At 47.8% G+C, this 14,337-nt stretch overlaps 1 protein-coding gene across 4 annotated transcripts in view; it reads right to left on the reverse strand.

The window, feature by feature from the left end:
- The window catches only part of LOC142465634 (neurexin-2-like), a 262,948-nt gene that overhangs the window by 53,286 nt on the left and 195,325 nt on the right, over nt 1-14,337 (reverse strand). For all 4 annotated transcript variants that reach the window (XM_075569754.1, XM_075569752.1, XM_075569753.1 and 1 more), the window contains one exon: nt 12,330-12,533. In XM_075569754.1, coding sequence (XP_075425869.1) covers nt 12,330-12,533 — 204 coding nt within the window. The remainder of the gene's footprint in view (nt 1-12,329; nt 12,534-14,337) is intronic.

The following is a 14,337-nucleotide window of genomic DNA, read 5'->3' on the forward strand; positions in this document are numbered from 1 at the left end:
GTACAGAACTTTCCAAACCTCACAGGTCTCTTCTTCACATGTACAGAGCTTTTCAAACCTCACAGGTCTCTTCTTCACATGTGCAGAGCTTTCCAAACCTCACAGGTCTCTTCTTCACATGTCTCTTATTCAAAGGTAAAGAGCTTCCCAAAGCTCACAGGTCTCTTCTTCACGTATACAGAGCTTTTAAAAACTCACAGGTCTCTTATTCACATGTAGAGCTTTGCAAATCTCACAGGTCTCTTCTTCATGTGTACAGAGCTTTCCAAACCTCACAGGTCTCTTCTTCACATGTACAGAGCTTTCAAAATTTCACAGGTCTCTTCTTCATGTGTACAGAGCTCACAGGTCTCTTCTTTATGTATATTGTGGCTTCTCTATAGAACCCACAGATTCTGTGCCTATACCAACTTCTCCATCCATCTCTGGAACTTGGTAATTGTACAATATTTTATAGACTGGGTATAAGGATTCCAATCTGTTGTACAGGATTTAAAAAAATATTTTGATGAAAGTTGAGATTCATCGCCCCAGAGTCATCAAAGTGCGAAACCGCTGTATTGTGCCCGAATCGGCAATATCCTACATTGACTTTGTGGCAGATAACGCAGATTCCGACACAATACTTGGGGCCATCCGTTAAGGTTGGAGGAAAGGAGATTTCACCAGCAACAAAGGAAAGGGTTCTTTACAGTAAGGGCAGTTAAAATGTGGAATTCATTACCCATGGAGACTGTGATGGCAGATACAATAGATTTGTTCAAAAAAAGGTTGGACATCTTTTTAGATAGGAACGGTATACAGGGATATACCAAATAAGTATACATGGGAAGGATGTTGATCCAGGGAATAATCTGATTGCCAATTCTTGGAGTCAGGAAGGAATTTATTTTTCCCCTTATGAGATATCATTGCATGATATGACACTGGGGTTTTTTGTTTGCCTTCCTTTGGATCAATAAGTAAGTATAGATAAAGGATAAAGTATCTGTTGTCTAAATTTAGCATAGGTTGGACTTGATGGACGTACAGTACGTCTATTTTCAACCTCATCTACTATGTAACTATGTAACTATGTAATACAGCGGATCGCTCTTGATGACTCCAAGGCATTATCTTGACCCAGAACAAGACTTTTTTTAAATAGTGTATTTTTATGAATCTTCAATTCCTCAAAATATAAAAGAATCTATGATGGCCATGCTGTTCTCTACTGGGTCTTGTAAATATGTTTGTGCCTCTTTTTTCATAAAATAGATTTAAATGTAAAAAAAAAAGACTACAGTGTGTTAAAGGGGCAATACTTAATTCTTTTTTCATTTACATGTAACAGTGTTTCCCCCACCCAGTGGGAGATTTGGCCATTACTGGTCGTGTGCTGCATGATACCTGCTGGTAACAGGAGGGCTGAGTCATCCGCCGGTGGTAGTGGGGACAAGGACTTGGCTTCTGGGGTTCATACCCCACATATCTCCTTAGCAGTGCAGCGCCTCCATCTGCCGTAGGCTCCAGGGAACTGAAGGTGATCTCCCACGGTAGAACTATTACCTCTCCCCCCTGTAAGGTCACGCACCAGGCAGGAGGTATTACAACAGGAACAGTTTATTATCTCTTCTGTACAGCACAGTAACAAGGCAGGCTTCTGCCCGTTGCAGTAACTCTCAGCTACCACTGAAGGATGGTCCCTGGACCGTCACTACAGATCAAGGGCACCTGCAGCCATCCTAGCTCTTCCCTACCTCCCTAGCAGAGGCAGAGGTATGGTCCACACTCACTTTCCCCCGGAGGGAAGAGGACTGGAGAAGGCCTAATATTTAGCCTCTCTATTGTGTGACCTGCCTTCCTCAAGTGGGGAAAGGCACTACTAAATTTGGGTGGTACCTGTCCTAAGTACATCCACGAGGAGGGCACCAGGTCTGACTCATGATTGGTCATGCCCAGGCCTGATGTCACCGCCTACCGCTGTCACCCAAGTGCAGTACCAAAGAGGGGGAAACCCCCATATCAACTACTTGCAAGGCCTGGTTATACCAGGGCTTACTGCCAGGAGAGAAGCAAACTAGTAGCCACAGATGGCATGGCTACACTCTCCCTCTGGTGGAATCCCAACGGCCACGCTTGGGTCTAAATTTCCGGGTACCATCCTTGAAGGTAACCTGAAAATAATAGTAGAACAGTTCACATAATTGACATCACTGTTAACACATGATATATATTCAGTGAACACAAAGCACACAGTTTTATTGGCATTTATCACCCAACTTACTGTATCTGTATTTGCATACAAAAGTATCTCCCAACTCTTTAATCAATAGTAATGCTCAGGATCCTTTTTCCTATCTAAGGCATCGTAATATCGGGCACTATCACTGAAAATACCCTCTTAGGGTAGTCTGCGCATGGCATGATCCACTGGATTTAAAGCGTGAGCATAGTGATATTCCTGGTAACATACTAGGCACCCAGAACCAGGCAATACTTTAGGCATGGAAGCTATTAGTCTGGGAGTGTCATGCCAGGACAATTCCTTAAAACATTTCTCTAGGCTGTCATCCCCTTCTTCTGCGCTATACCAATTCTCGTCTGAGACCACAGAATCCCAGTTATCTTTAGAACTATTGTACAACCAATTTTCCTCAGAACTATCAGTATCCCACTCAGGAATCTTGTGAAGCATCTCTTCCCTTTCCCATGTAGACAGAGTAGGTGATCCCCCTAATCCCTTAGAGTACTGGTACTCCACCATGATCTCACTGTCCCAGGGCGGTTTGGGCATAGACCTATGGACCATTACATATTTCTAATACCGGGCCAGAAAAGCAGAAGTCGGAACATACGCGGGGACATCGGCACCGGAAGGCATCTCCATCTGTACCAGAGACCTCCACGAGGGGTAGGCTCATCCCCCTTTCAGGTCTCACGGTCGCGGTCAATGATGCAGGACTCCTCCGTCACTCAGAGCCATTAGAACTGTTCTGTTCCTCCACAGCGTCGGTCGGCCTATTCGACAGCGTTCCAAACACCATGGAAGCAAACTAGTAGCCACAGATGGCATGGCTATACAGAAACCACTTAACAGTATGTAACGGTGTTTCTGCCCGGTCTGACCCACCCAATCTCACATTGGCCCCTGTGGTCTAACCGGTCCCCATTACAGTGTAGATATGCCTGATGGTGCACCTGTTGGCTACAGGACTCCTGAGTCTCCTGCATGATGGTGTGTGGGGAGGACCCGTCAGACAGGCAGCTGAGGTAGTGTGCTGAGTCTCACCTAGTTCCAGTGCAGCGCCTCCACCTCACCAGGGTCCCTGCGTCCGCATGGGGATGATCCTGACGAGGAACTCCTCGGTGGTGCAACCTCCTGTGTAATCATTGGACTCTCACACACAGGGGTTTCTCTGATCAGCTCCATCTTTATTGTCACGGCGGGCATAGCTGCCCTCCACAATGGGGTGTATTTAGCCGATCATCTCGCCCGGGCTCCCCTTTGATAGGTATGTCACCTAGATTAGGGATTCACTATTCCCGCAGGAATCACTGCCCTGTGCCAGGTCCCTGGACACAGTCTCCCATGGAGTTACTAGAACATAACTAACACTCTGCAGAACTTGAACTCCTTCCTGAACCTTGCAAGAACTTCCCAGCAACTGTACTCGCCTTGAACGCTGACAGAACTAACTCTTTGACACAGTGCTGTGCCTTATGTAACTTCTGAGGCTGACACACCTCTGACATCACTAACCATGGAGTCAGAGCATGTGACCAGTCCCATCCATACACAGGGCACCCCACCAGGGTGTGAGGGAAAACCTCCATGATTACTGCTGGCATGCCCACACTTACCAGGCCTTGCTGCCAGCAGGAGAGATGACTGTAGGCATTTTACATGACCGCTACATTCTCCCCCTGGTGAATCCCATCGGCCTCGCTGGGACCTAAATTTGTATACCTCTTTCCAGGAAGCACTGTAACGGAAAACATAATTAACATCACACAAACTTCCTCATAATGCAGTACACATGAATACAGTCATCCTCCAAGCCCGCCCCGACCAGCAGCCACAGACCCGCGTGATGCACAGTACCACCTAAAAATAGTGATAGGGGTCCGGTTTCTTTACTTCTCTACCCCCCATATCCAGAACTGCTACTGAGAAATGCCTGGGTAATCCCCTCTCTGGTCTATATGTTACTCTGTGTTTATAGATATTTCTCCCAATGGCCCATATGCGGATTAAATGTTCTATCCGTTCCTCGGCCTTCTTTCCTATCACGGAACTCCCTCTCCCCACTAGGTGCATTTCTATGGCCTCCCTAAGCCACCTATCCCGGTTGTCCTCTATCTCATCCATGAGAGGCTCAGGGACATACGGGTACTCCAACCCGTGGGAAGATTTATACCGAGCCATTATGGTTCTCTCGGCCCTACTAATTCTAGTCAGGTCAGCCTTACCTCCCCTCCCAGGCAGCACCCATGATAGGGGTTCGTCAGGGTCCACGGGGTCTGACAAAATACTGGGACCCATAGGCTCTATTTCCCTATTCTCAATCTGCAGCCATCGCTCCTGCAGCTCTCTGTCCCTCTGTTCTGGGGTAAACTCTCCCACAGCCCACCAATAGTCCACTACATCCTCTCGCCGGATGAGGAACCGAGTGCGGTCCATCCAGGCCGAGTACCCTTCAAATAATGGGGCCCACCAACGGTTCTCCCGAAACCTGTTTAACCTTCCTGAGTCCCTATCATCGTCCATGGAAAATACCCCGGATGACCGCTCAGATCGCGGTACAGACCACCTAGACGACCCCGAGGCCTTTACTACGGGTTGGGGTGCTGTAGTTGCCACGCTCAATTCTCCCCCTCCCTAAGGATCGCCCTCCGTAGCGCCACTGCGCTGCCTTTCCCCAGTCCGTCTTCCCTCTCCCCCTTGTGAATTGTCCACGTACTCCAGGCTAGGCGGTGAACCCGGTGACCGTGTGATGGGGGTAGGGGTATTAACTATGGCGGGGGTTTGGGCATAGGGGCACGGAACGGGACCCCACGGGGTTACGACCCGCTCCTGGCTGTCCGTAGACTGGTCCAAGGATGATGTCTCACCCTCCTCAGTCCTGAGATCGTCTCTCCAATTTCTGGGCCTTGTAAGTGATCGGGGACCTTCCCCCGATCGCCGAAGCGTCGCTGCTTTTTCTTCATGGGTTCCGCCGTCGCCACCGGAAGTGACGTCCTAAACCGGAACCGGAAACGTCACCATCTTGCGTGGGACCCCCATGCGGGATCTCTTCCTCCATGACGACATCCGGTTGCTCCGCCGTCGTTGCCGGAAGTGATGCCGTCCCTCCACGTGCGCTTTGGGCCTGGCGCGGCCCCTCCAGCGCTTCGCCGTCCGCTGTAACCAGGTAAGTAATAGGGCTGCTTGGCTTACCCGTCCGCAGGGGTGTAGGCGTCTCTCTCCCGTCTCCGCCAGGTCCTGGGATGGCGGGACTCCGTCGGTCGGCTCGCCGATCTGCGGGGGACGTCCTGCCACTCACCCCACGGGGTGTCGTCCTTCCGGTCTGCCTTTTCAGCTCCGCTTTTACCACCGCCAGCTCACGGAGGTCCTCGTCTGAGTAATCCCCTTTTCCTGACTTAGGGGTCTCCGGGCGGAGTGAAAGTCTCTTTTCCCCGATTGCAGGGGGTGATTCAACCGCCTCGATCGCCACTGACCCAGCCGACTTGACCGGCTCCAGTCCCTTGTCTCCGGGACTCGCGCGGTTGATCCATAGCGCGCCCGGGGACTCGACGGAGCGCTTTGTCACGTCCACCGGGGGGTCAGCAGGCTGTATAGTAATAAATATGGGCATAGGCCACAGGTACAAAGTCCCGCAATGAGGGCAACGTGCCGCCGTATTGACCGTTCCTCCGGGCAGCCCGCATTGTAGGCAGAGCCCGACCACCGTCTCGGTGTTGGCCACCCTCACTACTAGCACCCCGCCGGGCACTGAGTAGGGCTGTGTAGAGACCATTGTGCCCACCGTGGAGGAGCAGGCCATTCTTTGTACAGGAGCCACTTCCTGTACAGGTCTCTCCTTCTCAGTGGTTCCTCGCAACTGACTGATGGAAGTTGCTGGATCCACCACTCCCTGCTTCGGCTCCTCCCTTCTCTGACAGAGCTGGAACCCGCCCCCAGGGGTTGCAATTATGGGCGGGTCCCACAGGGGAATATCATGCCCCTTAATTAAGGCCGCACCTCTCTCAGTCCTGGTGGGCGCGGTTAGCGTTTTCGCGCCAATTTCCCCACAAGGGTGGGGGTCTTTTCCCGCGGCCAGTTCCCGCCTTCTCCTGGCAGCCGCCCTCTGTGCAAGATAACCATCCTTTTTGCACGGCTCCTCCACGGCCGGAACTACTTTCTGTAGTGGCGCCGTCTGGATATCAGTCCCTGGGCCCAGTGGGTGCATTCCCACAGGCCATAGTTGAAAGTCACTCCCCCTGGTAGAAATCAGGGGAGGGTCCCATAGACTAAGCGGTTGACTCAGCACAGGGGCTGAGTTAGTCACTGTCCATCCAGGCGCAGCCATAGCTTTCGCGCCATGCCCCCCATCAGGGCGGGGCTCCGCTGTTCGCGCCATTCCCGGCCAGCTCCCTGCAAGTCCTGCATCAGCCATTTTTTCTGCGACTGGCCCATGCGGTTTCCCTAGCAAGCGGGAACCGCCATTTTGGTTGATTTTTACGCCCAAAAAGTCCATTTGTTTGCTCTCCTCACGGGGTTCTCACCCAATTATTACAATTTCCTCACACTCTTCAAGGGTGGCCCCTCGCTGTCCCAGACAGGATAAAAACGGGGCAGCCACGGCCTTCGCTCCGCTCCAGAGCAGATTGGTCAATGATAACTCGGCGACAGTCTGCTCTTCAGTGGGTTGCACGCCACGGGTGCCCTCCCCATCAGCCTGTGTCCGCCATTTCATGTTCTCCGCCCCACGCGGATCCTCCACTCTCTCGTAACAGTTATCGTACATGGGGCTCCACTCTGCGGGGCAGCCACCACACCGGTACAATAAAGATTAGCTTCAGATGCACCACCACATGTGTACCTTATCTAGGTGTGACCCAGTGTTGCACTACCTCAGGCTAGGCTCACTCTCTCAGTGTCTGCTGTGACTCCTTCCTCCCAGTCTGTGCTCCCTACGGTGAGTGTCTGGAATGGGCTAGGTACTCTGGCTCTGCCATGCAGTACTTGGGGCGTCTACCTGTCTTGGTCAGCCTAGCGCAGACCCTCTCCAGGACTCCTGACCAAGTTAACAGGCTATCCCTTCTGGCATCCTACCAACTAGCACTGCCTCAAGGTGACTCGGTCAGCTATAGCCCGGCTCCAAACCCCTCACTCCTTTCAGGCCCCTAGGTTGTCCCTGCGAACTGACAATATCCCGTCAGCCCCTGACCACCCCTAGGTCCGTCCCTACGCAGCACAGAGTGGCAGCAGACTCTATCCCTGTTTCCCAGTGTGCCTAGCTAGAGCCTGTCCTGTTGACAGATCTGCTCTCAGCAGCGCCTCCAAATGTAACGGTGTTTCTGCCCGGTCTGACCCACCCAATCTCACATTGGCCCCTGTGGTCTAACCGGTCCCCATTACAGTGTAGATATGCCTGATGGTGCACCTGTTGGCTACAGGACTCCTGAGTCTCCCGCATGATGGTGTGTGGGGAGGACCCGTCAGACAGGCAGCTGAGGTAGTGTGCTGAGTCTCACCTAGTTCCAGTGCAGCGCCTCCACCTCACCAGGGTCCCTGCGTCCGCATGGGGATGATCCTGACGAGGAACTCCTCGGTGGTGCAACCTCCTGTGTAATCATTGGACTCTCACACACAGGGGTTTCTCTGATCAGCTCCATCTTTATTGTCACGGCGGGCATAGCTGCCCTCCACAATGGGGTGTATTTAGCCGATCATCTCGCCCGGGCTCCCCTTTGATAGGTATGTCACCTAGATTAGGGATTCACTATTCCCGCAGGAATCACTGCCCTGTGCCAGGTCCCTGGACACAGTCTCCCATGGAGTTACTAGAACATAACTAACACTCTGCAGAACTTGAACTCCTTCCTGAACCTTGCAAGAACTTCCCAGCAACTGTACTCGCCTTGAACGCTGACAGAACTAACTCTTTGACACAGTGCTGTGCCTTATGTAACTTCTGAGGCTGACACACCTCTGACATCACTAACCATGGAGTCAGAGCATGTGACCAGTCCCATCCATACACAGGGCACCCCACCAGGGTGTGAGGGAAAACCTCCATGATTACTGCTGGCATGCTCACACTTACCAGGCCTTGCTGCCAGCAGGAGAGATGACTGTAGGCATTTTACATGACCGCTACAAGTATAATTGTCTTCCTTAAAGCAGCCATACAAGCTGCCGCCCCCCCCCCCCCCCGCTTTAACATGTCAATCAACAATCAACATACAATCCACACAATGATAAGTAATTAGCTGAGTTGCCGATCGATCCGTTCTCCTGTGATCGATCGGCGAAGATTCGGCTCGGGGGTTCACTAAATGGCTGTCAGTGCAGCAGAAGAGGACCCAAGATGCAAAGTTCTGTGGGGAATATCATGGGACCAGGCAGGCACTAGATACAATTGGTGCACTGCTAGAGAGAGGGCAGGGATCAAAAAGGGGTGTACCAGAGCCTGTTTCAGAGGAGGAAGGGGATGTGACTTTGTAAATGGTTGCTACAGAAACAAAAAATTGCTGGTTACATTATAATACGTTAAAAATGTAATTCAGAGTTGTTTAAAAAAATGCTACAAGTATTTTCTCACAGTACAGAACTGAATTATTAAAAAAAAAAACACATGTAGGATATTGCTTGGTCTGCAGCTTTAACCTGTCACGGTCCTTGGGTCACTTTGGTGATAGGAGGGACAGCACAGATAATAGTTATGAGAGGTGTGACTGAGTTGATATCACAGTGGGGAATGTGATATGAGAGGTTTGGGATGGAAGTGTTGCGGGGGGTAAGAGAGTATGGTGGGGCTGGGTTTTGCCACTCTGAGATGTCCACTCCATGCCTGACAGACCAGATACCTCTGAAGGTTATTAGGGAAGCAAACAATATGATGGTATACATCTCTTTTACCAACAGGCCACATCCTCACCACTCAATCCTGCTTCCCCATTGGCTCATCCATTGGGGGAGCATCTCGGATTGGTAGAACAGAACCAGTCACAGAGACAAAAGCTTTTATTGGGGAGATCATCCAGAATATACCCCCCCCCCCCCATATAAAATAAAATGTATCTCTACCAGTAACAAAGCCCATTAAAACCCTATAAACTTACACTGTAGGACCACATTTAGTAAGCTGAAATTCAGCTCAGGATCGAGGACACTTTACAAGTTCAGAAGTGTCTTATTGAATAGAAATACTTAGTAAATTTAGGCCGTGGACTCGTACTGAGACTGGTCACTGGTCTCTGAAGTGGGGCAAGCAGCAGGTGAACTTTGAGTGTGTGAAAACAAAAACTATAATGATACTGTGTGTGTGTGTGTGTGTGTGTGTGTGTGTGTGTGTGTGTGTGTGTGTGTGTGTGTGTGTGTGTGTGTGTGTGTGTGTGTGTGTGTGTGTGTGTGGGAAGTAGGGGTATCGGAGTGTGTCAATTAAAAAAGTTGTGGTACTTTGTGGGTGTGTACATAAAATGTTGGGGTTCTCTGGGTGGGAAAATAAAATGTTGGGGTTCTCTGGGTGTGTAAATAAAATGTTGGGGTTCTTTGGGTGTGTAAATAAAATGTTGTGGTTATCTGGGTGTGTAAATAAAATTGTGGGGTTCTATGGTTGTGTAAATAAAATGTCGGGGTTCTCTGAGTGTGAAAATAAAATGCTGGGGTTCTCTGGGTGTGTAAATAAAATGTTGGGGTTCTTTGGGTGTGTAAATAAAATGTTGGGGTTCTTTGGGTGTGTAAATAAAATGTTGGGGTTCTCTGGGTGTGTAAATAAAATGTTGGGGTTCTTTGGGTGTGTAAATAACATGTTGGGGTTCTTTGGGTGTGTAAATAAAATGTTGGGGTTCTCTGGGTGTGTAAATAAACTGTCGGGGTTCTCTGAGTGTGAAAATTAAAATGTTGGGGTTCTCTGGGTGTGTAAATAAAATGCTGGGGTTCTCTGGGTGTGCAAATAAAATGTTAGGGTTCTCTGGTTGTGTAAATAAAATTGTGGGGTTCTATGGTTGTGTAAATAAAATTGTGGGGTTCTATGGTTGTGTAAATAAAATGCTGGGGTTCTCTGGGTGTGTAAATAAAATGTTGGGCTTCTCTGGGTGTGTAAATACAATATTGGGGTTCACTGGGTGTGTAAATAAAATGCCGGGGTTCTTTGGGTGTGTAAATAAAATGTTGGGGTTCTTTGTGTGTGTAAATAAAATGTTGGGGTTCTTTGGGTGTGTAAATAAAATGTTGGGGTTCTCTGACAATAAAAATAAAAGTAGCGGGACTCAAGTGTGGCATTAAAAAGTAGGAGTACTCTGAGTGTGTAAAAACTAAGGTAATGGTCCTTTGAGTTTGAAAATAAAAGAATAGCAGCACTTTGTGTATGAAAATGAAAAGTTGTTGTACTCTGTGTGTGTATATACAGCATATATATAATATATATATGGATGTGTGTGTGTGTGTATGTGTCTGTGTATATATGTGTGTGTGTGTGTGTGTGTGTGTGTGTATGTGTCTGTGTATATATGTGTGTGTGTGTGTGTGTGTGTGTGTGTGTGTGTGTGTGTGTGTGTGTGTGTGTGTGTGTGTGTGTGTGTGTGTGTGTGTGTGTGTGTGTGTGTGTGTATATGTGTGTGTGTGTGTGTGTGTGTATATTTATGTGTATGTATGTGTATATGTGTATATGTGTATATGTGTATATACACACACACACACGCTGTATATATATATATATGAAAAGAAAAGAGGAGAGAGCGCACGCCCCATAGCGTAAAATGGTAACAATTTATTGGGGGGGATGGGAGAGGGAGAGGGATAAGAATCGCACTCACAAGATAACAAATATAAAAGCACGATTGTGAATAAATATCACCGCCAAGCTGAAAGGTCACCGCAATCCTATTGAAAAACACTAAAACAAAAACCAAATCCTGTTTGAACTACACCACCCCTTCACCTGTGGTTGATGGTAATCCTTCGTCTGTAAGATTCATAACAACTTATAATCAATCTCATAGGTCTATTCGGAACATTTTGAATGACCACTGGAAATTTTTAAAATGTGACCCTCATTTGGGGGTCTGTTCTTCCAGACAGGATTCCCATCACCTACAGAAAGGCCAGGAACATAAAAAGTACCGTTGCTCCAAGAAAACTGGGGCGTGCGCTCTCTTTTCTTTTCTACAGGTTCCACTGGATGTGGTTCATCCGTTTGAGAGCAGCCTGAAGTTCCCCCCTTATTGGATTTTATTCTATATATTCTTTGGACTTTTTATTGGGACTGGTTTTACTTATCTTATTTTTATTGTTATTTTTCATATGTTATATTAATGTGTTTTATATTTTTTCCTTCATTGGTTGTTTGAATTGGCCATTTTGTGATCACAAGTTATACATCTGCACATGAGTTATATATTTGCACATTTATATATATCTTTATGATTATCTCTTTATATTTACAAATTATATTATACACATGTTTCACTTGTTCACATTATAGTACACCATCACTTTTTATTGGCGCTACTTTCTTGTTTGTTTTGTCCATAAATATATATATATTAGCGGGACTCTGAGTGTGAAAATAAAAGGTGGTGATACTCTTGAATATGAGAATAACAAAATAGTGCTACAGGTACGCAGACGACTATTTTAAAACTTGCCTTGAAAATCTGGGGCAAATCTGGGGCTATCACCAACATGACTCAGGTACATGCTGGGTACATGCTGCAACATTTAAGTGACATTTCTGCAGAGACTAATGGCCCATCGGATTAACACAGCAGGGGTCCCTGGCAGTCCCATTCAGTTTGAATGGGACTGCCAGGGACCCCCGCTGGTAATCAGATGGGCCATTAGTCTGTCGGCAGAAATGTCACTGAAATGTTGCAGCATGTACCCAGCATGTACCCAGCATGTACCCAGCATGTACCTGGGTATTGTTGGTGATTGCCCCAGGTTTGTTTTAGAATACTCGTCGGCACTAAAATACACAGAGAGTGAAAATAAAAATGTTGGCACTCTGAGTTTGTACATCAAATAGTCGTGATACTTCTTCATCCCTTCACAATATAACCATCGTCTATCTCCCCAGGTTAGTTTGTCTCTGTGACTCTGGCCATTGACTGGTTGCGGGAACATCTTTTTGAAGAGGTACCTAGGTTGACGGTAAGCTTCACTTTCCCCCCGTCAAGCTCTAGCCGTAGCGTGTCTGCGGACTCCTTGGAGGTGGTGGCCAGAAGAAGACCATAGGCTCGTTGGGACATAAAGCGGAGAGAGACGTCCTCTGCTTCCGTGTGGGTGACTCCGGGGAGCAGGACCTTGAGGTACATGCTGCCATCGTAGCTCAGGACCGCTGCCTCTGTAAAGTGGGGGAGCCCAAGAGATGGGGGGGGGAGGAGAGGTGAAGGGGAAGAAGGGACAGGCAAAGGAGGTAGGAAGTACGAGATAGAGAGGAAGGGAGGGGAGAGACCAATGGAAAGTATTGTGTGTGAGTGGCAAAGAGGGAAGGGGTGGAGAGAGAGGAAAACGAGGGAAGAAATTGATGGAAGAGAGAGAGGTCAAGAAAAAGAAATTGGGAAGGGGAAAAAGAGGTTATGGGAAGCACTGAATCTGTGGTCAAAGTGGCTTTAAAATATAGTGGTCCGGTGGCAGACTTAAAACAGATCTTCTCTTATTCAAGTTTGGAGCAAAGCTAGTTGGACTGCATTCTAGAAACATTTAAGTTGTAATAAATAGGGTGACAAATCATACAGTAAATCCCTTCCTCTCTACAAACAACGGGGAATTGTAAGATTATTAGAAAGGGAAGTAGGGATACTCCGGGTGTGAAAATAAAAAACAGCATTGGTGCTCCATACCCCCTAGTATCGTTACACTTCCATCACTGACCTGGACAGATTTTTATATTTAAAGCTAGCAGGGTGTGTGGGCAGTGTAACAGTAATCCTGGTGAAGTGGGTAGCTTTTGGGTTATATTAGGCTAAATGTAAGTGAGGGATATGGGCAATATCAAAACCAAAAATGAATGTAATTATTCCAGGTTTGGGTGGGGGTGGGGGTGGGGGTGGGGGTGGGGTGGATCAGTTTATAGGGTTTTTTATAGGGAGTAGATTTGTAGTGGATAATCGGTCAACTTTTGAAGAACCTGCAGAATGGATTTCGGGGGGTTCAGAATTTTAATTACAAGTTATAAACTAGGCAAATTCTGGGGTGAACGTGTCAGACAATAATCCACAGACTCTCACAAGGAGAGACACTGAAAATACTCAATATTAGGGAAAATATGATTCTGTCTGTTCCTTTATAGCAGCTTAAACATAGAAACATAGATATTGTTGGCAGACGACACTGTGCCCTCTACCCTGCCCATCCTCATACCCGCTGGGAAACCTCAGACACTATTAGATCCTTCAGTTACTTTTACATTGATGATAACCATATGTCTATCCCAAGTTGTTACTATATAAGCCTCTACCACCTTTTCGGGGAGGCTATTCCACGACTCTACCACCCTTTCCATGAAGAAGTACCTCTTTCCATTGCCCCTGAGCGTCCCACCCCTCAGTGTCACAGCGTGGCCTCCTGTTCTAGCCCTTCTCGTGCTCTGTACCTTGTTAAAGCACTTGCTACATTTAAAAGCTTCAATCAGACCCCCTCCCCCCTCTCCTTCAAGCCACGCATATTAAGGTCTTTACCTCTTTGCAGAGACATTGTATGATGTAAGACCCGGTACCACATGAGTGGTCCGACTTTGTAACCTCTTATTTATTTATGTACTGTAGGTGAAGTCATACCAATGCGCTTTAAAGGGACATCCCCACCTCGTTGTGCGGCTAACACCTCCCTCTGTTCCTCACCCCGCCCGCCTGCATTCTTCTGACTTTCTCCCCGTGCTTTGTTACATTGTAAGCTCCTCGGGGCAGGGACTCCTCTTCCACAATAGTACTTTTATGTCTGATGCACTTATTCCCATTATGTGTTATTTGTAGTTATTTGTTATTTATATGATTGTCTCATGTATTACTGCTGTGAAGCGCTATGTACATTAATGGCGCTATATAAATAAAGACATACAGTACATACATACATTGCTTGTCTAAGGCAAATGGTTGAATGATTCCAAGGTCCCTTTTCTCTGCAGTAGTTGACATTATACGTAGCGC

This window comes from Ascaphus truei, chromosome 14 (genome assembly GCF_040206685.1).
Source record: "Ascaphus truei isolate aAscTru1 chromosome 14, aAscTru1.hap1, whole genome shotgun sequence".
NCBI classification, from domain to species: Eukaryota; Metazoa; Chordata; class Amphibia; order Anura; family Ascaphidae; genus Ascaphus; species Ascaphus truei.